The sequence below is a fragment of the Ranitomeya imitator genome, chromosome 4 (assembly GCF_032444005.1).
Source record: "Ranitomeya imitator isolate aRanImi1 chromosome 4, aRanImi1.pri, whole genome shotgun sequence".
Taxonomy (NCBI): Eukaryota; Metazoa; Chordata; class Amphibia; order Anura; family Dendrobatidae; genus Ranitomeya; species Ranitomeya imitator.
Genome location: NC_091285.1, coordinates 423,314,141 through 423,341,485, shown reverse-complemented (window position 1 = coordinate 423,341,485; position 27,345 = coordinate 423,314,141). Strand labels below are relative to the sequence as shown.

At 47.1% G+C, this 27,345-nt stretch overlaps 1 protein-coding gene across 7 annotated transcripts in view; it reads left to right on the top strand.

Annotated features, from left to right (window-relative positions):
* SBF1 (SET binding factor 1) overlaps positions 1-27,345 on the top strand; it is a 260,258-nt gene that overhangs the window by 206,707 nt on the left and 26,206 nt on the right. For all 7 annotated transcript variants that reach the window (XM_069765474.1, XM_069765471.1, XM_069765468.1 and 4 more), the window contains 9 exons: positions 1,855-2,036; positions 2,125-2,301; positions 2,419-2,520; positions 2,638-2,823; positions 3,010-3,136; positions 3,259-3,389; positions 9,493-9,720; positions 10,277-10,384; positions 10,708-10,916. In XM_069765474.1, the coding sequence (XP_069621575.1) occupies positions 1,855-2,036; positions 2,125-2,301; positions 2,419-2,520; positions 2,638-2,823; positions 3,010-3,136; positions 3,259-3,389; positions 9,493-9,720; positions 10,277-10,384; positions 10,708-10,916 (1,450 nt within the window). The remainder of the gene's footprint in view (positions 1-1,854; positions 2,037-2,124; positions 2,302-2,418; positions 2,521-2,637; positions 2,824-3,009; positions 3,137-3,258; positions 3,390-9,492; positions 9,721-10,276; positions 10,385-10,707; positions 10,917-27,345) is intronic.

The window sequence follows — 27,345 nt, the reverse complement described above, 5'->3', positions numbered from 1 at the left end:
ATAGGCATGGTTATGTTATTCATGTCCTGTTCCTCCTACTGCTTTTGCACAAAACTGGAGAAGGTTGACACCGTCCAGGGGTGTATACTGCAGAGGAGGAGCCACGGTTAATCTTTTTCAGATTATGCATAGTGTTGCCTCCTAATGGACAGCAGCATAACACCCATGGTCCTGTGTCCCCCAATTAGAGGCTAAGAGAAAGATTTTACGGTGAGTACACAAAAATCTCCTTTTTTGTCTATCACCATAAAATAGTTTTTAGAACTTGTCGTGTGCTAAGTGAATCAGTGGGTGTCTAATCATGGCGGTGTTGATTTTCCCAGACTAATCATCCTACTAATCATGTTATCACTCCCTTGGAGGCATGAGGGACATGATTTGCCAGATCAATGTCAGTCTGCTGTTTGCAAATATCTACCTTCATGGCAATGTGCATTGAAGCTGGATGTATGCACCCCAATTTCATTGCATATATTCGAGAAGGATTTTATATTTTGTCCTCTTAAGTTATGACGTTTTGCAGGAGTTATAGGTCCTCTTTAAAGGGGTTGTCTGGTTTAATTAGAAAAGATTCTAGTCACACAAGTGACTGCTTCTGCCGAATCATGACAGTGTGTGATGCACACGATCATGACACCCCTATATTCACTGCAGGTGGGCAGTCATGTGCCAACTAGACTACTGTGCTTCTTTCAGTTTTCTTCTATTGATAGAAGCCAGGCGAGTCTAGTTTGCATATGACTGCCCACACATTGAATACAGGTGTATCGTCAGAGTGCTCATAGTATGTACACTGTCCTAATTCAACCTGTTATTCATACATTTTCTGATTTTATTCTCTGTCTATGGATTACTTTTTTTTCATTAACACAAAAAATTACTAAACCAAACCGTTATGTAGCTCTAAACCACTTACATTGAGCTTGAATAATAATTGATACAATGTTCTCTTAATGTGTGGCACTTAACATCATGCACCAGTTCTGCATTGTGTGCTGATCTAGCTGTGTTCTCCTGGTCATTCATAATGTCCCGTTTAACACTTCAGTCAAAAATGTGGTGGTTTCCACTTGATACAGTTGCCCCTCTCTCCTTAAACCAGGTCACTCAACTCGGGGTATTAAGCACCCCGCAGTGAGACGAGGCTATGCTGAACAAGGTCAGTACAGTACAGATGTCTTCCCGCTAACTCCAGTCGGTTGCCCCAAGCCAGTACAGTTGGTCGTGTCCTAGTGCTTAACATAGACTTTAGAAATGTGTTTCCCTTTGTAAGATTTTGCTATATTACAAAGCTTGCTACTTAGTTGCCTTAAATGTCTTTGCATTTCTTCCCAGTTTGTCAGTCTTAAAGGGAACCTGTCACTAGAAAAAATGCTATTAACCTGCAGATATGGGGTTAATAGCATTATTAACCTGCCCGGCGCCTGCCTGTAGCCGAATGCTGCTGGGAGAAAATTATCTTTATTCCTCCTTGCAGTGTCCCGGTTTTAGTCACAGGGGCGGCGCAGACTTGAGTTCAGTCACCGCTCTGATTGTACAGAGCAACGACTGTAATCGAGCCCTCCGGCGCGGACTGACACTGGCTCTGAATTGAGGCTGGCTGGCTGTCAGTCAAGGCTGGGAGGGCGCGGATTCAGCAAAGTGTGGCTAAGGGTAGGCGCCGGGCAGGTTAATAACACTGTTAACCTGCATTTTTACCCCTTATCTGCACTTTAATAGCGGTTTTTCTGTTGACAGGTTCCCTTTAATATAGTGTGCTGACTAGTAGAATAACACTAAGTTTTTGTCTCCAGCTAAGTAAGATGCAGGGAGTTTTGTTATTTGGGATCCTCATCAGCTTTCGTGTTCCTGTAGGGAAATGGGGAAGCATGCGTGGCACTGGAAGACTAAGTTCCTACGGCATGAACTCAGATGTAGGAACGAGACTGGCAGCAAGAGAACTTCTTACCCCTCATCAAAACGGAGGCCCTTCAGAAAATGCACTGACTCCGCGCAGAGCTGCTCTGTACATCATTGGTGACAAGTCACAGCTTAAAGTAAGTCTTAGTCTTCCTGGCGAATGTGCCTTTTAACATGAATTGTATGTGGCATATGCCTGATGTGATGATTGAATTTTCTTTTTAGGGGGTGAAGCAAGACCCACTGCAGCAGTGGGAGCTAGTCCCTATTGAGCTATTTGACGTCAGACAAGTTAAAGCCAGCTTCAAAAAACTGATGAAGGCCTGTGTGCCGAGTGTCCCATCCACGGACCCTAGCTTATCCTACCTGCGCACCCTAGAAGATTCTGAGTGGCTTTTACAGGTAAATCCATATGACCCAGCTACCTTCCTCCATTTTTTTCTTACACTTCACGCAACAGGGTCTGCTTGGTTTTTTTCACTTTGTTTTTGCCAAACTACAATGCTTTATATATTTTAGCTTCACAAGTTACTCCAGGTGTCTGCCCTGGTTGTAGAATTGTTGGACAGTGGTTCTTCTGTCTTGGTTGGCCTTGAGGACGGATGGGATCTTACCACACAGGTACTGAAATTATTTGCATCCAGCTCTTGTTGATGATTAAAAAAGTTAAACGGCTTCATGTGTTCATACATATACCCATTCAGTACAGTTTGTCCTTTTTTTTTTTTTTATTGTTAGGTGGTGTGCCTGGTTCAGCTATTGTCTGACCCGTATTATCGAACTATTGAAGGATTTCGACTACTTATAGAAAAAGAATGGCTTTCATTTGGTCACAGATTTAGCCATCGTGGTGCACACACAGCAGCCAGCCAGAGTAATGGTTTCACTCCTGTTTTCCTCCAGTTTTTGGACTGCGTGCATCAGGTCAGTAGGAATCAACATTTGTGCTGTAACACGGTATACGATGTGTGATAGATGTTATATGTTTGTTAATGTAGACAATATCCACCTCAGTTGTTTTTTATGTATATGAAGATACGATTCCCAATTATAACGCACAGTGAACCAAGTTAAGTGTTGACAAATTCTTATTTAACCCCTTCGCTACAGATCCATCTGCAGTTCCCATCTGAGTTTGAGTTCAGCCAGTATTACCTGAAGTTTGTGGCTTACCACTGCGTGTCTAACCGATTCCGCACCTTCTTACTAGACTCTGATTGTGAGAGGATTGAGAAAGGTGAGTCGGTCAACGGCTTGTGTAGGCGGTCTTTGTGAGAGCCTTAATGACGCAAGCTTTTGCACAGAATAGCTGAACAGTCACTTTAATATATTTTATATTTTATCGCATTTTTATTGCAGGAGTTCTGTATGATGAAAAGGGAGATCGACGTGGCCCTCACATCTGCCGCTCTGTATGGGAGTACATGGAGCGAATACACAAGAAGAATCCAATGTTCTATAACTATATGTTCTGCCCTGAGGATGGAGAGGTAAGCTGTAGCACAGTTTGGCACCATGCTTCCGTAATATAAATGTAGTGGAAGTATATAGTTATACTGACTCTTTGGTGTCATGTTTTCTCAGTCGCCCATGACAGCACTACCAGAGAGAGGGAATCCGCCCTTCAGGACAGGAAACCTACAGGATAAAAAGGGCGGTACCTCTCTCCTGCGTCAGTTTTGTTTCCTGTCCTGACAGGGAACCCTCTAGGATGGTACCTGAGATCCGGAGCCGACCAGTCGACCTATGACGGCGGGGAGGCCCCTGTCACGGCTGGCGCGGTGTCCGACGCCGCCACTGCTGGGTCCGATGGGGCTGCAGAGTGCGCGGAGGGAAGCGCGGCCGCCTCCCCGGATTGGGGTAGGGGCTTCGGGGACCCGGTGTGCCTCGGGCAGAGGCACTTCCTGATTCGGAGCGGTGGCCTGGTGTGTGAAGGAGCACCAAGATGGCCGCCGCACCGGATATAGAGAACACTACTTCCAGGTCCCGGACAGAGCGCGCATGCTCAGTAATCCAAGGGGGATCAGCGCTTTCCTGGGACGCAGCCCTGGAGGAGGGGGTTAATCGGCGTATAGTATTTAAGCACCGCTGTGGAATCACTCTTTGCTGCATGCGGTCCTAATAATGGAGGACAGCCACCAGCAGCTCCAGCAGGTGCAGGCCTTACAGCAGCAGCAGCCACCGCAGCAGCAGCAGCAACGTCAGCGTCACCACCAGCGCAAGCCAGATGACCAAAAGAAAAGGTCCTCTGCAGGCACCTGCAGCACTCGCTCCAGTAGCCATTCCACGCCGCGGAGTAAAGCCAATATGCTTAACCAGCCGACACCACAGACTTCGGATCTGATACAGGATCCTATACCTCCTCCAGAACCGGTACCTGTGGCTGCGCAAGATGGGTGAGTGATCTTCGTGAAAGTTCACCAAATAATTGGGGTCCCCCTTTCCGTTTGTTTTTAGGCAAGAAAGAAAACGGAGAAAACTAAGAATAGAGTCTGCCCCTTATGCAGTGAACCCCTGTTGCAAAACTGGGATAAGAAATTATGTGGCTCCTGTATAGGACAAGTCCTGTGTGAAGAAACCCCTAGTTTCGCCTCTGAATTGCGATCTGTAATAAGATCAGAGGTGGAAACAGCATTTAAATCTCTTAAAGGGGAAGAGGTCAAGGAAAAAACACCTGTGCCCTATTCTCTTTTTTTAATTTAAATAGATTTTTATTAACAATATAAAAAAAGGAGAACAACAGAATGCCATTTACATTGCATTATATCAGATACACATTTTCTTACTTTAATAAACCCCAACATTACCCCAACTACCCCCCTCCCCCATAAGACAGCTCAGTCTCAATCTCCACCCCACCGAGGCATTATCTGCCTCTTGTAATTTATCCTCTTCCAGGTCTTAGGAAACACGACGCCTATACTCCTCAATCCAAATCAAGCCAAGGAGACCATATTTTATTAAAGAGTTCTATTTTCCCCCTTTTACTGTACACCCCCTTTTCCAATTTTAGACCATGTTGAACATATTGGAGAAATTCCCTTCTCAAAGGTGGTTCCGCGTTTATCCAGTTTCGTGCTATTACTTTCCTGGCCATGTAGAGTAGCCTAGCAATTGCAATCTTCCAAGTATTGTCAACTCCAATTTCTTCCACATATCCCAGCACACATACTATCGGGTCTCTAACAACTCTGCACTTATACGCTGCTTCAACTCGGCTCAAAACCACCACCCAAAAGGCAGCCAGTCTCGGACACGTCCACATCATACCTGTGCCCTATTCTCACTCCGATTCTTCTAGTTCTGAGGGGGACGCTTCAGACAGACAGGGTTCCTCCTCCTCCTCGGATTCTGAGAGCGGAGGCCGCCACTGCTTCCCATTAGACGAAGTAGATGCCCTTGTAAAGGCCGTAAGATCAACCATGGGGGTTGTAGATCCACGTCCTGACAAAACAGTACAGGACATTATGTTTGGGGGCCTAGGGCAAAAAAGGCGCAGAGTCTTTCCACTTAATGAGAATATTCAAGCATTAATTAAGAAAGAGTGGGAGAAACCGGAAAGGAAAAATTCATCCGTGCCCTCCCTTAAAAGAAAATATCCCTTCGAGGAAGAGGCTTCTACGTCATGGGACAAGGCTCCAAAACTCGACGTAGCAGTAGCCAAAGCGTCAAAAAAATTTGCATTGCCCTTTGAGGACATGGGAACCCTGAAGGATCCCCTCGATAAAAGAGCTGATACTTTCCTTAAAGGGGCATGGGAATCGGCAGGGGGGTGTCTAAGGCCTGCAATAGCAGCCGCATGTACTTCCAGATCTTTAATGATTTGGATAGATAACTTGGAAAAGAAACTAAAAGACGGCATATCTAGACATAAAATGATTGAATCAATTCCCATGATTAGAGGGGCGGCAGCCTTTTTGGCAGATTCATCAGCCGATTCAATCAAACTTGCTTCAAAATCGGCAGCCTTGTCCAATGCAGCTCGTAGGACGCTGTGGTTAAAAAGCTGGCCGGGCGACCTACAGACCAAACAAAAACTCTGTTCAATTCCATGTGAGGGGAAATTCTTATTTGGGGAAACCCTAGATGACATCTTACAAAAAGCAGGGGATAAGAAGAAGGGGTTCCCTAACCTAGCCGCACCATTTGTTAGACGGCCCTTTCGGAGTAGGACGTTTTTTCGGAGACGTCCCCCAAGGGAACAGAACAGATGGGATGATGGGAGAAGGAAGGATAGGGGCTTCCTCTTTGGTAATTCCCCAAGAGATAAAAAAAACCCCTAAGTGACACCTCCCCCAGGGTGGGAGGGAGATTGTCTCAATACCTTCCGGCCTGGGAAAAAATTTCAACCAATACTTGGATTTTAGATCTGATAAAGATAAACTTTACCTCCCTTCCTCCCCAAAACTATGTGGTCACCCCACTAAAACCCTCACCTCAGCAACAACAGGCCTTGGAACAAGAAATTTCAAAGCTCATAATGAAAGATGTGATCCAAGAAGTTCCCCTACTGGAGAGAGGCAAAGGGTTCTTTTCCCCACTATTTTTGGTCCCAAAACCGGATGGCTCTTTCCGCACAATAATCAATTTACGGAAACTAAACCGTTATGTAAAAAATCAATCCTTCAAAATGGAATCAATAAAATCAACAATAAAAACCTGTTTCCGAATTGCTTCATGATAGTGTTGGATCTCAGCGATGCGTACTATCATGTCCCCATCCACAAAAATGCCCAGAAATACCTCAGACTAGCGGTAGTTATGGGAGGAGAAATAAAACAATACCAGTACAAGGCCCTTCCATTTGGCATCTCGGTAGCGCCTCGTATATTTACCAAATTGGTAGCGGAAATGATGGCCCACATAAGAGAAAAAGACATTACAATAATACCGTATCTGGACGACTTTCTGATTGTCAGCAACTCAGCCCAACATTGTCGCCAACAATGCGACAGAGTGATAAAAATCCTAACAGAGTTAGGTTGGCTCCTAAATCTCCAAAAGTCAAAACTAGAACCGACCAGGGTTCAAGAGTTTTTGGGCCTCACTTTGGACTCGATAACACAGGAATGTCGTCTTCCAGACCAGAAAAAACAGAAAATATTAAATCTTGTGTCCAGAGCTCGTTCAAACCCTCATATGACCCTGAGAGGGGCGATGTCACTGCTGGGGTCCCTTTCTGCTTGTCTCCCGGCAATACAGTGGGCACAAATTCACACGAGGGATCTCCAGTGGGATATTCTGAGGAATCAGGTTACACTGGGGGGACACCTAGAAGGAAAAATGTCTCTAAATTCAAACACTATTCGTTCCCTAGCCTGGTGGTTAGATCCCAAAAACCTATCAAAGGGGGTTCCATGGGTGATAGACACATCTCGGATAGTTACCACGGATGCCAGTCCCACGGGGTGGGGAGCTCACCTGGACGACAGTATCACTCAGGGGGTCTGGACAGATCAAGAATACGAGGTATCTTCGAATCAAAAAGAACTTTGGGCAGTGAGTCACGCTCTATCATATTTTCTTCCCAACCTACAGGGGCATCATGTCCGGGTTTTTTCGGACAATCAGGTAGTGGTAGCCTACCTGAACCATCAGGGGGGAACCAGATCCCAAGCCCTAATGAAGGCTACCTTCCAGATCTTCATCTTGGCAGAAGACAACTTCCTATCCCTCTCTGCGCTGCATATAAAGGGGGTAGAGAACCAAAAAGCAGACTTCTTAAGCCGTACCCGGTTAAAATAGGGGGAATGGGCACTAAACCAAAGCATCTTCGATCGCATTACCAAAATCTGGGGGGGTTCCTGTAATAGATCTCTTTGCCAGTGCAGAAAACAGGAAAGTAAGGGATTTTTGTTCTCTGAACCCCAAAGGGGGCCCTCGGGCTCTGGATGCATTTACGATTCCTTGGACTCAGGGTCTAACATACGCATTTCCTCCTCACATTCTTATTCCGGCTGTTCTGCGGAAAATCAGGCAGGACAGGGCGAGAATCATCCTAATAGCCCCCTTCTGGCCCAAAAGGGCCTGGTTTTCATGGCCGAGAATTCTATCGGTCTCCGATCCCTGGGTTCTCCCGGATCTTCCGGATCTCTTATACCAGGGACCGGTGTTCCACCCTCAGTCAGCAAACCTCCACTTGACAGCGTGGAACTTGAAAGGTCACTACTAAGGGCAAGGGGCTTTTCAGATAATTTAGTGTCTACACTGTTAAAAAGTAGAAAATTAGTAACAACTAAGATCTACGGTAAGATCTGGAAAAAGTTTTTATCCACCTCTGGGGTGAAATTACAAGACGGGGTCCAAGTGGTCAAAATATTAGAATTTCTGCAAAAAGGCTTAGAGATGGGCCTCTCGGTGAGCACCTTAAAAGTGCAAATAGCGGCCTTAGGTGCATTATATAGTGAGAGTATTGCCTCTAACCCATGGGTAACAAGGTTTATTAAAGCTGCGATACGATCTAAACCTTTAAAAATCAGAAGCCTTCCATCCTGGGACTTAAATTTAGTCCTATCAGCTCTGACAGAACCCCCATTCGAACCCATAGATTCATTACCACTTAAAATCTTATCTTTCAAAACGGCCCTTCTCACAGCTTTGACATCTGCCCGTAGAATTAGTGACCTCCAGGCTCTATCTGCGAACCCTCCATTCACACAAATCATGGATGATAGGGTAATACTAAAAACAGATCCCGCTTATCTACCCAAAGTTGCTTCCAATTTCCACAGGTCCCAAGAAATAATCCTTCCCTCCTTTTGTCCAAACCCTAAAAATAAAAAAGAGGAAAAGTTCCACACTTTAGATGTGAGAAGATGTTTAATACACTACTTAGAATCCTACCGACAGTATAGGAAGGAAGGGTCTCTCTTTATCTGTTTTCAGGGACCTAGGAAAGGATTCAAAGCCTCCAAAAGCACTATAGCTCGCTGGGTAACTGATGCGATAGCCTTGGCATACTCGTCCACGGGAAACGCAGTTCCTGAAGGGCTCAAGGCGCATTCTACAAGAGCCATGGCGACCTCCTGGGCCGAAAGGTCGGAGGTACCAATAGACAAAATCTGCAAGGCGGCCACCTGGTCATCACCTTCAACCTTCTTTAGGCACTACCGCTTAGACCTGGCCTCTTCATCTGACTTGGCCTTCGGAAGAAGGGTCTTGCAGGCTGTGGTCCCTCCCTAAAGCAATGATCTCTGTAATTCTCTCTAGTAGTGCTGTCATGGGCGACTGAGAATACGGTAGTTACTTACCGATAACGGTATTTCTCAGAGCCCATGACAGCACCTGCTTATTCCCACCCTATCACGTGTGCGGTGAGCACCTTATTATATGAAATGTGTGGTTTTAATTTAGACACGGTGTAATCTTGATAAATATTTTGCTAAAATTGTATATTTTCCTGTTGTCACTAACCTGGAGGACCTCTGATGCTATGTAAACCAAACTGACGCAGGAGAGAGGTACCGCCCTTTTTATCCTGTAGGTTTCCTGTCCTGAAGGGCGGATTCCCTCTCTCTGGTAGTGCTGTCATGGGCTCTGAGAAATACCGTTATCGGTAAGTAACTACCGTATTTTTCTATTGCTTTTCTGTAGGTACTACGCACAAACAGTTCTGTATGGGGTCTTCACATTTGGGATTATTACACCCATGAAGCTCTGAGTGAAGGTCCTTCTTATGACTGGGAGCTTGTTCAGGCACACCGGCATGAAGAACCTGAGAAAACAGATAGCTCTGCTCCCCAGACAAAGCGTAAGATCGTTTGGCCATCCTATCATGCAGCACATCGTCTCCAGCCAGATGCCATCACTTGCTTGTTAGAGGTAAATCTATAGATTACGCCATTATTATGTAAAGCACTAGAAAGCATGTGTGCAGATATCAAATATCTTGGATTTAGAAGTGCTATGAAGTCGTTTAGGATACATTTATTGGTGTGTTTAGCAATAGAAAGCTGAAATCTAGTGGATTACACACTACAACATATTTTACTGTACTCAGAATTTGAAGTGGAAATTTTTAATTTTTCCATGGAAAATGGTTTGTATCCTGGGAAACACTCCTTCTTCATTTCCCTACATATATGGACAAATGGATTGTCCAGAATGTCTTTATTTGTATAGTGTGGAGCTGTCATTGACAACCCCTTTCAAAAGGTGGGCCCCAGGTCTGATTTTCATGGCTTAGTTTTTACTGGTAGTGGAGTATTGGATGGCGGCCCGTCGAATGAATGAAAATCTATGTAACACAAGGACTGCTCATCTGCATGTCTACTAGTTGTTTTCTATTTTCTCGGTGTTGTCACTTTTTGTGTATGTCCAATGTATGATCTATCACATTGCCCAGGGCTAATAAATACCAGAACTATTATTTTCATAGGAGTTACAAAATCTAGAGATGGAATTGCGACCTGTTCCTGAGAAGTGGAAGGAAACATGGGATAAAGTAAAAGCTTCCCATAGAACAGAGGTCCGCCATGAAAGCCGGGTTAGTCTGTGCTTTGACACTTTTCTCATACTTGCAAAAATAAACATACCATACTAGTGGGGTTATGTCTTTGCATGTTGCACTTTTATTTTGTGAGTTAGAGGGAATTTATATTTGTTATATCTCTGACTACAATCTTTCAGTTTGGATACGTAAGTGTATGTAATTTCTTTCTATTTAAAGGGATCCTGTCAGAAATTTTGGCCAATATAAGATACGGCAATCACCTTTCAGGGCTGATATACAGCAGTCTATAATTCTGTATGTAAGCCCCCAACCCGACCCGGAAGAACTGAAAAATAAAGTTTCATTTTATCTCACAGAAATCCAGTGCTTTGCTGATGTCATGTGTGCCCTCACAGCGCCAGTCTTTGGGCATTTACCTGCAGGAGAGTGGTGTTGGATCTACACTAAATTTGAACTTGGAGAGTGGTCCAAGCACAAGTACACCTACTAGTGCAGGGAAACTGGGGGCTCGAAACAGCACTAGCACCTTGTACAATCAGTTCAACACTGCAGAAAGAGAAAACCGGTAAGGACAACTTTACTTTACTAACAATCCCCATAGAAAGCTAATCGGCAGCAAATACTTTGCTTTACTGTTTTTCTTAGTAGCTCATTGTTATTGAGATCTGTCAGAAGACCCCATTAATTGAATCCTGCCAATTGGCATAAAATAGTAGTGACTCTTCTGCTTAATGCATACCTACATTGTGTGGCAGTCTTTTCTTTTTGTATTAATTCACTACCAAGAACTTGATATTATGGTCATCCTTGTTACAAATGTAGGGAAATTATAGCATGGTGCCTGACTTGCACAAGTTTCTTTCCCTTCTAAAGAGGGTAGGCTAGGTTCACACTTGCATTCAGGAGGGCTGCGGACTTCCATTACGCTCTGCCTACTTCTGTATGCGTCCTGTGTTTCCCTGCGATTTGACGTGTGCGGCGACCGCACGAAAATGTAACATGTTGCGTTTCCGTGTGCTGGCCGCACACGTCAAATCTGCGCATGCGGAGGCATCTGAAGGCAACGCATGTCCCTGCGTACCCAATGATAAAGATAGGTACGCAGGGAAACCCAGGACGCCTACGGAAGTAGGCAGAGTTTCAGGGAGGAAGTATGCAGCTATCTGCAGCCCTCCTGAACGCAAATGTGAACCCAGCCTTATTTGGCGCCGCTCACTTCCACGTTGGGATGTGAGCAGGGCCGGTGCCATCACGCTTGAAGAGATTCATTTTTCAATGTGTGCAGCTTATATTGTGAAACCTGGTGACAGATCCACTTTAAAGAGAACCTGCCGGCTGAATTATGCTGCCGACACTAGGGACAGCATGAGTCAGAGCCTGGCTTTTCGCTGAACGATTAGTCCTAACGTCACTGCTGCAAGCAGAGCTGCGTAACTGGAGCAGTGCAATGTAACTGCATGATTTGTTTTCATGCAGCATAATTCATTGACCAGAAAACATGTATTAGTGGAAAACCCTTTTACATGCCCCCAGTACTGCTGTATAGATGTTTTCCAGCTATATAGTTGTGTAAAAAATTGTTTGCCCCATTCCTGATTTCCTATTCTTTTGCATGTTTGCCATACTAAAATGTTTCAGATTACCAAACAAATTTAAATATTTGACAAAGATAACGCAAGTAAAGACAGAATGCAGTTTTTAATTTAAGGTCTTTGTTATTAAGAGAAAAAGAAATCCAAACTTACAGGGCCCTGTCTGAAAAAGTGATTGCCCCCTAAACCTAATAACTGGTTGAGCCACCCTTATCAGCAACAACTGCAATCAAGCGTTTGTGATAACTTGCAGTAAAGGCCCCGTCACACTTAGCGACGCTAAAGCGATCCCGACAACGATACGACCTATCAGGGATCGTTGCTGCGTCGCTATGTGGTCGCTGGTGAGATGTCAAACAGTGAGATCTTCCCAACGACGCAGCAGCGATGCGGCGACCTGTTGCGACCTGTACAATGATGTAGTTGGTCGTTGTGACCCTGTCATATGGCAGCTATTATGACGATTCAGACCTCGATGAGGGACGTCCTGTGTGACGACGTAGTCACACAGGCGTGCATTTGCGTTGCCTTTTCTGCGCCCATTCAGTTCCGATTGGTGGTTTGCAGATTACGGAAAAATGAAAACGCATTTGAGACCCCAAACGATACCTACCGTGCACAAAATATAGGTGTCAGAAGAACCGTTGAAGAAAAGATACATCGAAGAGGAGTCGCAGGCCGGAGAACTCTACAACGATCTGCAAACCACCACGCGGTCAGGTACAAAGGATGGAAGCGCTACTGTGTCGCCTTCTGTTGAAGGCATGACCGCCAATCAGAACGCAGTAGCAACCACCAATCGGAGCGGAGGGGTGGGGAAAAGGCAACGCAAATGCACGCCTATGTGTCGGTGTCTGAGTCGTCAACGAGGTCGTTGGTAAGGTGTCAAACACAGCGATGTGTGCTACCCAGCGGGACCTCAACGATCAAAAAAAGGTCCAGGCCATTCCGACACGACCAGCGATCTCACAGCAGGGGCCTGGTCGCTGCTACGTGTCACACATAGCGAGATCGCTACTGAGGTCGCTGTTGCGTCACAAAACTTGTGACTCAGCAGCGATCTCGCTAGCGACCTCGCTTAGTGTGAAGTAGCCTTAAGTCTTTTACAATGCTCTGGAGGAATTTTGGCCACTTATCTTTGCAGAATTGTTGTAATTTAGCCACATTTGGAAGGTTTCCGAGCATGAGTCACCTTTTTACCGTCATGCCACAGCATCTGGTGTATTAAGGTCAGGACTTTGACAGCCACTCCAAAGTCTTAATTTTGTTTTTCTTAAGCCATTCAGAGGTGGACTTGCTGGTGTGTTTTGGATCATTATCCAGCTGCACAGCCCAAGTGTGCTTCATCTTGCGGTCACGGAGAGATGGCAGACATTCTCCTTCAGGATTATTTTGGTAGACAGCAGAATTCATAGTTCCATTTACCACAGCAGATCTTCCAGGTCCTGGAGCAGCAAAACAGCTCCAAACAATCACACTATCACGAACATATTTTACTGTTGGTATGATGTTCATTTACTGAAATGCTATGTTACTTCTATGTCAAATGTAATGGGAAATGCACCTTCCAAAAAGTTCAACTTTTGTTTTGTCAGTCCACAGAATATTCTCTCAAAAGTCTTGGGGATCATCAAGATGTTTTCTGGCAAAATAGAGACACAAGCCTTTATGTTCTTATGGCTCAGCAGTGGTTTTTGTCTTGAAACTCTGTCATGCAAGCCATTTTTGCCCAGTCTCTCTCTTAGGGTATGTGCACACGTTGCAGATTTGCCTTGGAATTTTCTGTGTGGATTCTGCATCTCTTGGCAGAAACCGCAGGTGCAGATTTGATGCGTTTTTCTTGCAGATTTTGTGCAGATTTGCTGCGGATTTCTTGCGTTTTTACCCCTGCGGATTTTTATAATGGAATGGGTGCAGAAATGCTGCAGATCTGCACAAAAGAAGTGACATGGTCCTTTTTTGAATCTGCTGCGTTTTCCGTGCAGATTTTTCTGCACCATTAGCACAGCATTTTTTTTTTGCCTTTGATTTACATTGTACTGTAAATCACTTGCAGATCTGCAGCGTTTCTGCGTGGAAACAAACGCTGCAGTTCTGCAGGAAATCTGCAACGTGTGCACATAGCCTTATGGTAGAGTCATGAACACTGACATTAAAGGGGTTTCCCACGAACAAAATTTCATTTTAATCAAACAATGAATTGGATGTGGTTAAATAAAATGTTCCTGTGCTGAAATTATACATTTTCATTTTTTGCTCCCCTTCTTCCCAGAGCCGTAACTTTTTTATTTATTGAAAAATAACTATGTGGAAGAGCGTGTTTAGTCATTGGGGCATCTTTTTTGCGGATTTTTATTTATTGATCAAAATGGCCATGTGAGGGCTTGTTTTATCCTTTGCCTCATTGGGGGACAAAGACCATGGGTGTATGCTGCTTGTCATTAGGAGGCTGACACTAAGTTAACACAAAAAAAATGTTAGCTCTTCCTCTACAGTGTACACCCTCGTGCTGGCTGCCAGAGAACCAGTTCTTGCTTAGTGTCCGTAGGAAGCACATGGGCTTGGTCTTCAGACCGAAGGATCTTTATAATTTTATTTTTACCAATTTTTCCAAGTGGAAGGAAGGGGCGACTGATCCTTTCAATGTACTGATCTTTTCAAACCATCAACAGGCGACCATAGAGTGTGTGCCTTTCCGTATCCTCTCCTGCGACGTGGGATGCCTAGCCTGGGCTGAATTTTTTGGGCGACAGGTCCCTTCTGGGGCACCGATCTCCCCACTCTCCTAACGGATGAGCACACGGAGTGTCGTCTCCACATATCCTCTTCCGCAGCCAGGCCTAATGCTGGACATTTAGCCCTATAACATCCTAGGGGACTTAACCCCTTAGATGTACAGTGGCCCCTTTTTTGGCATCCAAGCAGCCCCCACTGCACCACCACAGTTAAAGCAGATGGTACAAGGAGGTGGATGGTCCCTCCCCACTTCCCTATTAAGGGATAGTGGATTGAGGGTTACCCCTTTATCCCTGCACTTCCAAGACCAGCAGGAGGACCTGCATCATACATCTGGCTTACCTGCCACCCGACAGCTTCTCCGGGTAAGTTCCCCTGCTTCAGCCCTGTACTAGGCCGCACCCCCTATCTCCGCCCATGCGATGACGCGATGTGGAGGTTCTGCCCACCGTTCGCGACGCTTCTCGCACAGCACGAGAAGCGCCTCTTAGATCTCGGGGGCCAGCTTTCTTCCCCGAGACCGCCTCAGGACACACTGTCATCAGGAAGGACGGAAAGGTCCCGGCAGCAAGTGTTCTCAGCACAGGGGCCACACAGTTGGAGAAACGCAGGAGGAGCGGGGACACACACCTGGGCCCGGGAGTCCTGCTTTATACATCCTCCTCCCTGCTGTAACCCCTTTTCTCAGCAGTATCCCTTCTCAACAAACCCTATTATAGGGCCACTTTGAAGGGTACATCATGTCCCAGTCTAAGGCATATAAAAAGTCTAACAATGGCTATACTTTACTTCATGCTCCTCCTGCCAGTCTGCGTTTCCCAAGGCTCCGTTCGCCGCTCTGCAATGCCTGTGACCCCCAACTGCGCTCGGGAGCCCTCCGCCGCCACCACCGAGCACAATGTACCTAGTCCCCCTGAGTGGGCTTCATCACTCTCAATCCATGGTTTCACTGGCCAAAGTGATTGAATCCCTCCGTGATCCTTCGAGACACCGGAGCGTTTGCAGGACTGATGTAGACGGATCCTCCCCAGGCCGAGAGCAGTCGGCTGGCAGGGGCCGTAAGCACTCTAGAAGTCGCCAGGCACCTAGAAAACGGATCCATAGCAGGTCTCCTGAGCAGACACGAGCTCTGTTTCTCGCTCTCCCTCTCCGGAGGTCAGTAGCGAACGGATATCTGAGTGTGAATCTGATGGTTCCTTAGATCCGAATTCGCCAGACTTTCAGAAAATAGTGGACTTGCTGATTGAGGCTGTCAACCAGGCTTTAAAGGTTAAGGAAGATTCCGGCTCTGCTCCGGATCAAACCATGTCCTTAAAGAGGATTAATCGCTCTCATAAGGCATTTGCTATTCATCCTGAATTTAGAGCCATAGTTAATAAGTACAAATAACGCCCAGATAAACACTTCTCGGGACAAAGGCCTCTTGAAGCAAAGTATCCTTTTTCAGCTGATCTGGAAAAAGATTAAGCTGAATCTCCTGTGGTAGATCCCTCCCAGTATCCCGCCTAGCATCCAACACTCTCCTGTCCGTGCCGGATGGCTCATCTATCAAAAATCCCACGGACAATCAGATAGAAAGTTTGGCTCACTCTGTCTTTGAAGCCTGAGGTTCGGCTCTCTATCCATCCTTTGCCGCAGCATGGGTAGCTAAGGCAATGATTTTCTGGTAAGAGACCTTAGCTACTTCACTTCGGAATAGTAACCTTCCTCAAGAGGTGGTGCATCTTGCCATCCAAATTTCCTGGGCAGGTGATTACCTGGTACATGCATCCTTAGATACGGCCGGTTGTGCTGCTCAATCAGCAGCCAGTGCCATCACTATCAGAAGGATATTATGGCTCAGAGAGTGGAAGGTGGACTCTGCATCAAAAAAGTCTCTCCCCTCCCTTCCTTATCAAAGCGGTCGCTTATTTGGAGAGAAGCTGGATCAGCTTATTTCCGATGCTACGGGAGGGAAGAGTAAATTCCTTCCCCAACAGAGACTTAGACTTCTCTTTCGGAGCCAGCAGCAGATCAGTTTCCATTCCTTTCACTCCACTCCAGGCTGGGCCACTACCACTACTTCGTCCGGTTTAGGACGTTCTCCACGAAGGGATGGAGGAACTCAGGCCTCATACAGACCTAACCAGCATTGGAAGTCCCGACGCAAGCAGTCGAGACTTAAAGGTCCTAGGTCTTAGAGATTTTCCTCACGCTGACTTCAAGCGCTATCCGGTCGACACGGCAGGGTAGGCAGCCACCTACTTCTCTTTTGTCAAGTCTGGCTTTCCGTCATCTCAGATGATTGGGACAGAGATCTGGTGCTGTCCGGATACAAGATCGACTTTGCTACACGCACCCCTTTAAGTTTCTTTCCTTCCTGTCCACACTCTTCAGAGGCAAGGGCAAACGCTTTTTCTGGGCCATAGCGCATTCCATCACGATGGCGTCGTTGTCCCCGTCCCAGAAAGTGAAAGGTTTCATGGTTTCCATTTGAACCTTTTCGTCGTCCCAAAGAAGGACGGACAGGTAAGACCCATACTAGATCTCAAACTTCTAAACAAGTTTCTCATGGTCCGTCATTTCTGCATGGAATCTCTGCGCTCAGTTATCACTTCCCTGGAAGAGAGCGAATTCTTGGCCTCAATCGACATCTGATTACTTACATATTCCGATTTCACCCCTTCCCCCCCCCCGTCATCAGAGATTGAGCGCTTCACCATTCACGACTAGCATTTCCAATTCACGGCCCTGGCCTCGCTATGGCCCCCAGAGTGTTCAAAAAGATCATGGTGGCTGTCATGTCCATCCTGCACTCTCGGGGCGTGGTCGTTCTGCCCTATCTGGCCGACCTGATCAAGGGTCCGCCTTTCCATGACTGCACGGAGTCCGTTACTTGCGATACCCTTTCTCGCCTGGGTTGGCTGATAAAATTAAGCAAATCTTCTCCGGTCCCAGCCCAGCAGATCTCCTTTCTAGGAATGTCCCTGGACTCCTCTTGGGGGTTGGTAATTCTTCCCCAAGACAAGGTCTTAGCCCTTCAACAAGGAGCCCGAGCGTTTTGTCAGTCTTCCCGTTACTCCATTCGGTTTGCAATGAGGGTACTAGGAAAGATGGTGGCCGCAATGGAAGCTCTCCCTTTTGCCCAACTGCACTTCGTCCCCTACAGCATGCCTTTCTGGCAGTTTGGGACAGAAACACGTTCTCTCTCGACCGCAGGTGCCACTTGTCCCTGCAGGTCAGACCGGCTCTCAGGTGGTGGACGTTGAACTCTTCCCTCAACCGCGGGAATTTTTTCCTACCTGTTCAATGGCTGATGGTGACTACTGATGCCAGTCTTTCGGGCTGGGGAGCAATCTTCCGCCACCACACTGCTCAGGGCCGCTGGTCAATTCTGGAATCGAAGCTACTGATCAACGTTCTAGAGATCCGTGCTATTCAGCTGCCCCTGCAACAGTTCCAACATCTTCTAGCAGGTCACCCCATCCGTATTCAATCAGACAATGCCACAGCTGTGGCATACATTAATCATCAAGGGGGTACCCGCAGCAGGGCAGCCATGTCCGAGGTAACTCACATCCTTCGATGGGCAGAGAACAACCACTCGGTGATCTCAGCGGTGCATATTCCAGGAGTGGAAAACTGGACAGCGTACTTTTTTAGCCATCAGGGTTTAAACTCGGGGGAGTGGGAGCTTTATCCGTAAGTCTTCAATCAGATCTGTCTTCACTGGGGGATCCCAGATGTGGATCTCATGGCGTCCAGACTGAATGCCAAAGTTCCCCAGTTTATAGCGAGGTCTCGAGATCGAAGAGTTATAGGTGTCAACGCTCTGGTTCTTTCATGGTGCCAATTCTGCCTTACGTACATTTCCCCCCCTCTACCGTTACTCCCCAGAGTAATCAGGAAGATCAAGGCAGAAGGAGTCCCAGTGATCCTGGTCGCCCCCGGTTTGCAGAGTTGGTACGCCTCGTCGCCGACATACCCTGGAGGCTGCGGGATTGGCCAGATCTGCTCTCCCAGGGCCCGATCTACCACCAGAACTCAGGGGCCCTGTGTTTAATGGTGTGGCTGTTGAATCTTGGGTCTTGACCCAGGCTGGGCTTTCTCAATAGGTCATTTCCACAATGGTTAGTGTCCGTAAAGCCACATCGGTCCACATCTATCACCGTACCTGGAAGACATTTTTTGCTTGGTGCAAGGATCGCAATCTTTCCCCTCTCGTCTTCTCAGTTCCCACCATTTTAAATTTCCTACAGGCAGGTCTGGACTCCGGTCTGGCACTCAGCTCTCTCAAGGGCCAAACCTCCGCTCTATCGGTCTTATTTCAGAGATGAATCGTGTCAAAACTTCAGGTTAAGACCTTTCATCAGGAGGGGGGGAGGGGGGGGGGGGCGGTCACACGCCGCTCCTCCCTATCGCATGCCTTTAGAGCCTTGGAACCTCAACTTGGTGCTAAGTGCATTTCAGGAACCTCAGTTTGAACTGCTTCAAGACATTTCATTGGTTTTTCTGTCCTGGAAGGTTGCCTTCCTTGTGAAGAGTTTCAGAATTGGCTGCCTCATCCTGCCGGATGCCTTTCCTTAATTTCCATCAGGACAAGGTTGTCCTCCGGCCGTCGCCATCTTTTTTGCCAAAGGTCGTTTCATCCTTCCATCTTAACAAGGACATTGTTCTTCCTTCCTTTTGTCCGGCCCCTATTCACAGGGTTGAAAGAGCTCTCCACACTCTTGACCTGGTCGGCGCTCTGTGAAGGTACATCTCAAGGACGGCATCCTTCAGAACAACAGATGCTCTGTTCGTTCTCTTGGAAGGTCACAGGAAGGGTCTTGCCGCTTCTAAGGCCACGATAGCCAGATGGATTCGTTCCACCATCCAGTAGTCATACCGAGTCAGAAGTCAGCCCATCCCAGTGGGGATCAGTGCACACTCCACTCAGGCGGTGGGGGTTTCTTGGGCCATTCGGCATCAGGTGACGACTGAGCAGTTCTGTAAAGCTGCGACTTGGTCCAGTTTACGTACCTTCGCTAAGCACTATAATATTCACTCTCAGGCTTCAGCGGATACGAGTCTGGGCAGAAGAATTCTGCAGGCAGCGGTGGCGCACATTTAGGCAGTTTTTGCATGAAGCATAATACTTTGTGTTGTTTTCCCACCCTGTGAGTGCTTTGGGACGTCCCATGGTCTGTCTCCCCCAATGAGGCGAAGGCGAAACAGGGATTTTTGTGTACTCACCATAAAATACTTTTCTCCAAGCCACTCATTAAGGGACATAGCACCCACCCTGTTAGTCTAATGGCTTTTGCCTGTTCTTTTAAGTTGACATGTTGTACTCTTCTATATTGTTACTGTTTGTTCCTACTGCTTTTGCACCAAACTGGTTCTCTGGGAGCCAGTACGAGTGTCTATACTGCAGAGAAGGAGCTAACTTTTTTTTGTGTTAACTTAGTGTCAGCCTCCTAGTGGCAAGCAGCATACACCCATGGTCTGTGTCCAGCAATGAGTGACTCAGAAAAAGGATTTTACGGTGAGTACCCAAAAATCCCGTTTTTGCGGGACGAGTTGTACTTTTGAACGACAACATTGGTTTTACCATGTTGTGTACTCAAAAACGGGGAAAAATTCCAAGTGCTGTGAAATTGCAAAAAAAGTGCAATCCCACAGTTGTTTTATTTACCATGTTTACTAAATGCTAAAACTGACCCACCATTATGATTTTCCAGGTCATTACGAGTTCATAGACACCAAATATATTGGTTCTTTTTTATTTAAGTGGTGAAAAAAAATATTCAAAAGTTTCTTAAAAAAAAAAAAAAAAACAAAACGCCATTTTCCTTTACTCAAAGCATTTCAATTTTTCATGATCTTGGATTAGGTGAGGGCTTATTTTTTGCGCGCTGAGCTGATGTTTTTAGTGAATCCATTTTGGTGCAGATATGATCTTTTGATTGCCTGTTATTGCAATTCAATGCAATGTTGCGACAACAAAAAAAAGTAATTCTGATGTTTTGACTTTTTTTCTTATTACGACATTTAGCGATCGGGTCATTTTTTTTATATTGATAGATCATGAGGTTCTGAATGCGGCGATGCCAAATATGTGGATGTTTGAATTTTTTTATTTTATATTGTGGCGAAAGGGAGTGATTTTAAATGTTTTTTTTTTATTTTTTTACATTTTTTAAATATTTTTCAAAAACATTTTTTTTTAAATACTTTTGGCATGCTTCAATAGTCTCCATGGGAGACTAGAAGCTCCCATAATCCGATCGGCTCTGCTACATACAGGAGACCACAGGGTGGCGCTTATCCGGCAGTGACAGCTGTAGAGGTCTCCTGGAGACCTCTGGTTTTTATGCCAACCTATTGTTGACCTGGGGTCACCTATTGGCGTGATTTCCGTCGCGCTCTCCGGAAAGCGTCAAAAGCCGCTGTCACGAGATTGATAGTGGCATTTAACTAGTTAACAGCTGCCGGTGGATTGTGATTCCACCCGTGGATTGCGATTCCACCCGTGGCTGTTAGAGGCACATGTCAGCGGTTCAAAACAGCCGACGTGCCAGAAAAGATGTGCGCTCAGCGCCGGAGTCCGCATCAAAGGAAGCAAGTCCGACATTGCCGTACTATTACGCCCGATCTTGGAAATGGGTTAAACACATCCAATTGTGGATATTATTATTATTCCAAGTTCTATTGCTTAAACAAACTTTTGTTTGTGGGAAAACCCCTTTAACTGAGTTAAGTGAGGCTTGCAGTTTTTTGGATGTTGTTGTGGGGTCTTTTGTCACCTCTTGCATGGTAGTTTTGGTTGGCTGGCCACTCCTGGGAAGATTCAACACTTACATGTTTCTCCTTCGCCTCATTGGGGGACACAGACCGTGGGTGTATGCTGCTGCCAATAGGAGGCTGACACTAAGTGATACAAAAAAAAGTTAGCTCCTCCTCTGCAGTATACACCTTCCTGCTGGCTCTCAGCTAACCAGTTCTTGCTTAGTGTCTGTAGGGAGGCACTTGGGTCTGGTTCAGACCCCATTGTTTTTATTTTATTTTTTACTTTTCTGCAAATTTTTATTTTTTAATTAACGGAGTGAAGGGGTGACGGATCCTTTCAAGGTTCCGATCTTTCCCGAACCATCAACAGGCGAGAACGCAGAGTGTCGCCTCCCTGTACCCTGTCCTGCGACATGGGAAGCCAGGCCTGAGCTCACTTTAGGGGCGACGGTTCCCTCTGGTCCCGATCTCCCCACAACAGCAACGGGTGAGCACATGGAGTGTCGCCTCTATGTATCCTTTCCTGGAGCCAGGCCTATTTCCGGACAACTTGCCCAGTCCACCCGGGGGCTTGAACTTCGTTGATGTACAGAGGCTCCTTCTTTTTGGCGTCCGAGCAGCCCCCACTGAACCACTACTGTTAAAGCGGATGGCACAAGGAGGCGGACGGTTCCTCTCCACCTCCCTAACAAGGGGATGGTGGATTGAGGGTTATTGCTTTATCCCTGCGCCGTCCACGCTGCAATACCTGACCTGCAGCAGAACAGCACAGTGCGCGTTTTCCTCGGCGCTGAAACCCAGTCATCCGCGGCGGCTCCATTCCGGGACGCGCACCAATGGTGAGTGGATCCAGTCGGCGATGGGCCCCTGCAGTGTGATATTAACATGGCTTCCCTGTGGCCCACCTCCCTAAGGTAATGCTCCGGCCGGCTGCAAAATTTAGCCCCCGGCTTTGGCCGATGTGTAGGCCGCATCCCGAAAGTCGCACCCGCACTATGGCGCGCTAACGCGGCTCTGCCCATCCGTTCTGGCGTTTTCTGTCTGGCACGGGAGTGTTCGCTTTTCTCGGCCCAATGCCCCTCTATTCTACCCCTGGTATTGCTCCCGCCGGCTGCAGAAATTTAGGCCCCGGCTTGGGCATATTCATGGAAATCTTGAGGCTCCGCCCACATCACAGCTGGCTCCGCCCCTGAAATGGCTCCTCTCGCTCTCTGCGAGATTTTATCACCTCTGCAACTCCCGGTGGCCATCTTGGTCCACCCGGCTGGAAGAAGCAATGGTTTTTTACATTAAAGGGGTTCAACGACTTTGCAGCCAGGTAAGGAAGTACTGCCCTCTTCCCTCCTATACTGACATGAATGACCCATATTACGACTGGGGACTAAAGGCACATGACCAGTATTCCCTGGTCTTAAAGGCACATGACCAGTATTCCCTTGTCTTAAAGTCCGAAGCCGGCCACCTTAAATGAACTCAGAAACCCTCCGCCGCCGATCCCAGCTTATCCCAGAGTACCTACGGTATTTCCCGAGTGGGCTTTATTACTGCCACATCCCATGGCTTCTCTGATCAAGAGATTGAAGCCCTCCGTGAACCCTCTGGCTTGGAGTGCTCGCAGGAGCGATATATACTGTTCACTTGCTACATGGGAGCTGTTGGCTAGCAGGGGCCACAAGTATTCTAGAAACGTACAGGTATCTAGAAAATGGAAACTTAATTTCCTGATCTCCCTCACCAATGATTTGCTGAGAACAAGACTCTGAATATGGATTGGATATTGCCTTGGATCTGGACTCGCCAGAGCTTCAGAAAGGGATGGATTCGCCTATTTATATCATCAACCAATCTCTGTAGATTGATGAGGTCTACGGTTCCACTCTAGATTCCGCAGTGTCCCTCATAAGGAGACTAACCTCCCTCGCAGAGTATTTGTCATTCACCCCCGGACACGGAGCGTCTGGATAAGCGATTCACTGGACAGAAGCCTCTGCAGGCGCGGTATCCTTTTTCAGCCAATATGCAAACACGTGGGGTGTTCCCTCTACGTATACCCCCCCCCCCCCCCCCTACGACATGGGATGCCATGCCTGGTCTGATTTTTAGGGGCAACGGGTCCTTTTAAATGGCACCGATCTCCCCACACCATCAATAGACGAGCACGTGGAGTGTCGCCTCCATGTATACGCTTCTGCAGCCAGGCCTAACACCGGAACCAACCCTGTCCACCCGGTGACCTGAACTCTGTGGATGTACAGTGGCACCTTTTTTTTGGCATCCGAGCACCCCTCTCTGCATCTCCACTATTTAGCGGATGATGCAAGAAGGCGGACGATCCCTCTCCACTTCCCTGTTAAGAGGGTGATGGATCGAGGGTTCATCATTTTAACTCTGCACTGTCAAAAGAGAGCGGAGGTAGCAAGAGACTGCTTTTCCTGACCTTCTGGATGCAGCCGCGCATTCTGCCACTTGGCAGATTAACCGGGTAGAATCTCCTGTGGTTTGTCTACCAGTATTCCGGCCCGATGGGTCATCAATTAAAATTACAACGGACTGTCAGATAGCAAATCTGGTTCGTTACATCTTGCAGCCTCGGGTTGAGTGCCCTATTCTTCTTCGCCACCGCAATGGTCTCCTGGGCGGAGACTTTAACTACTTTGATTCACATCAGTAACCTTTTCCTGAAGACAGTACAGCTGGTCAGTCAAATTTCTTGAGCGGAGACTAGCTGGTTCACGCCTCTTGGATGCAGCTAGTTGCGCGGCCCTGTCAGCAGCAAATACCATTACACCCAGAAGGGCATTATAGCTCAAAGTATGGAAGCGTAATCTTGCGTTCAAAAAGCCTCTGACATCACTCCCTAGGATCGCATGTTTCCTATAGAACCATCCAGCAGTGGAAGAATTGTCCAGGACGGTCTAGATCTAAGGGATCTTGGTTCCAAAAAGAGGGACCGAAAAGTAAGACCGTTCCTGGACCTCAAACTTTTACCAAGTTGGACAAGGTCCTCCTTCGGATGGAGTTCCTCCGCTCAGCCATTACTTCAACGGAAAAAGGGTGGAGTTTCTGGCATCCACCGACATTCGGGATGCTTACCTTCACATTCCTATTTTCCCCTCTTCAAAAATTCCTTCGCTTTTCCATTCGCAAACAACATTTTCAATTCATGACCTTGTCCTTCGGCCTTGCTACCGCACCTTGAGTGTTCGCAAAGGTCATGGCGGCTGTCATGTTCCTTTTGCACCCTAGAGGCGTGGTCGTCCTGCCCTATACGGTCGACTTTCTAGCCGCTCTTCCATGACTACACTGCTTCGTCTAGATCAGTTGCTATACCCTCTTTCTCCTGGGCTGGCAGCTTCATCTAGACAGGTTTTTCCTCTTTTCCAGCCCAGCAGATCTCCTTTTTGAGGATGATCCTGGACACTTCTGGAGGATTGGTATTTCTCCCTTCAGACAAGGCCGTGGCCCTTCAACTCAAAACTCACTCACTTGACCACTCATTCCATTCGATTTGCTGGGAGGGTCATGAGGAAAAATGGTGACCGCAATGGAAGCTGTTACCTTCTCTCCGCTCGTTTTCTGTAGGTCAAACAGGCTTTCAGAGGGTTGTCTGAGCTGCTTCCTCATCCAGGGGAGTTCCTTCTGGTTCAATGATTATTAGTGACTACCGATGCCAGCCTTCTTCTCCCGATCTTTGTTCTGGTGATCTGAATGATACGGCTTGTCCCACAGCAGGTCCTCTGCCTTCTGGCGGGTCACCCCATCCGAATGCAATTGGATAATGCCACGGCTGTGCCATAAGTCAATCATCTAGCAGGTACACACTGTCCTGCATCATGGACGAGGTACCTCTCATTCTCTGATGGGCCGAGATCTATCATTCGGTGATCTCGGCAGTACACATCCCAGGAGTAGATCTCTGGGCTGCAGACTTCTTCAGCCATCAGGGTCCCGCCTCAATTCAGTGGGAACTTCACCCGGAAGTCTTCTATCAGATCTGCCTTCACTGGGGTTCTCCAAATGTAGATCGGATGGCGTCCAGACTGAACGCCAATGTACTTGTGTTCATGGTTCGGCCTCAAGATCCAAAAGCCACTGCAGTGAATGCTCTGGTTCTTCTGTGGTACCAGTTTCCATAACCACCCTCCCCTACTTCTGAGAGTCATTTAGAAGCAGGAAGGGCCCCAGTGGTCCTGGGAGATCCGCACGGACCACGTTAGGTTTTTTGTTTGCGGAGCTAGTACTTTTCCGTCTTAATGCAACGAAACTGCAAGTAGGGACTTTCTCGCAGAGAGTTTTCACATGTGGTCCTTCCCGTTCACATAACATTAGATCTTTGGGACCTTACAGGGAACTTGTCACCCCCCCAGGCATTTTTAACTGCAGGAGCCACCTTGTGCTGCACTAATGCTGCATTTTGTCAAGGTGGCTCTTTTAGTTGGTGTCCCTGCCAACGCTGAAATAATTGTTTTAATAATTTGTCCCTCATTCCTCTAACATGTCAGAGGGGCATGTCTTTACCCCCTGACACAAACGCCTCCCAGCCATCACTCAGGGCCTCCAGGCGCCGCCTCCATTTCCTTCATGAACGTCCCCGGCGCCTGTGCTGTAAGTTCGAAGGGCAGCGCAAACTGCGCATGCCCGAAAAGGCTAAAAAAAAAAAGAAGGTCCTGGGAGTCTTACAGTAGACTCCTTTTGATCTGTACAGACTTTATTATCAGGAAGGTCGCCCCTTTTTTTTTCTCTGCGATCTCGTCATCCTGACAAGTCTTCGGAGCTAGTCGCTCTGTTCTTTCAGACTTTTCTCCTTATTACCATCAAGGCAAGGTTGTCCTCAGGCCATCCCCATCCCTTGTTGCTATGGTGGTATTGTATTCCCAATGTTACAAGGGCATCATTCTTCCCTCATCTCTTTCGGCACCAGTCCACAAAACAGAATGGGTTCTCCATATTCTGGACAAAATGAGTGCTCTGAGTAGGTATGTATCGTGCACGACAACCTTCCGAAGGTTGGACACCTTATTTGGGCTTCCTGGCGGTCAGAGAAAGGCTTCCTGACGGTTACAGGAAGGGTTTAGCCATTTCATCAGCCATGTTAGCCTGGTGGATTCGTTTCACCATCCAGGAGTCCTTCCGGGTTAGACGTCAGCCTAACTCCACTCTGTCAATCGAGGTTTCTTGGGCTCTAGGCACCAGGTGTTGGTAAAGCACGCCTGCAAGCTTGTGGATTTGTCCAGTCCGCATGCAGTCTTGAAGCACTATAATTCCCAGACTTCAGCAGATGTGAGTCTGAGCAGGCCGACTCTGCAGGCCGCGGTGGCGCTCTTGTAAGTAGCGGTTACACAGGGCCTGATCTGATGATGTACCCATTCAGGGACTGCTTTGGGACGTCCCACGGTCTATGTCCCCCAATGAGGCGAAGGAGAAATAGGGATTTTTGTGTACTCAACGTAAAATCCTTTTCTCCGAGCAATTCATTGGGGGACATAGCTCCCACCCTGTTATTAGCTTCTGCTTGTTTTATAGTTTGACATGCTATATTTTTTGTTATTGATCTCCTACTGCTTTGGCACCGAACTGGTTAGCTGAGAGCCAGCAGGAAGGTGTATACTGCAGAGGAGGAGCTAACTTTTTTTGTATCACTTAGTATCAGCCTCCTATTGGCAGCAGCATACACCCACGGTCTGTGTCCCCCAATGAATGGCTTGGAGAAAAGGATTTTACGGTGAGTACACAAAAATCCCTATTTTTGCCATTTGTGATAATGGCTCTCACTGTGGTTCGCTGGAGTCCCAAATCATTAGAAATGGCTTAAAACCTTTTCCAGACTGATGATCTCAATTTCTTTGAATTGCAGCATGTCAAGCTTTTAGGGTATGTGCACACGTATTTTTGAGGGCTGCGGATTTATCCGCAACA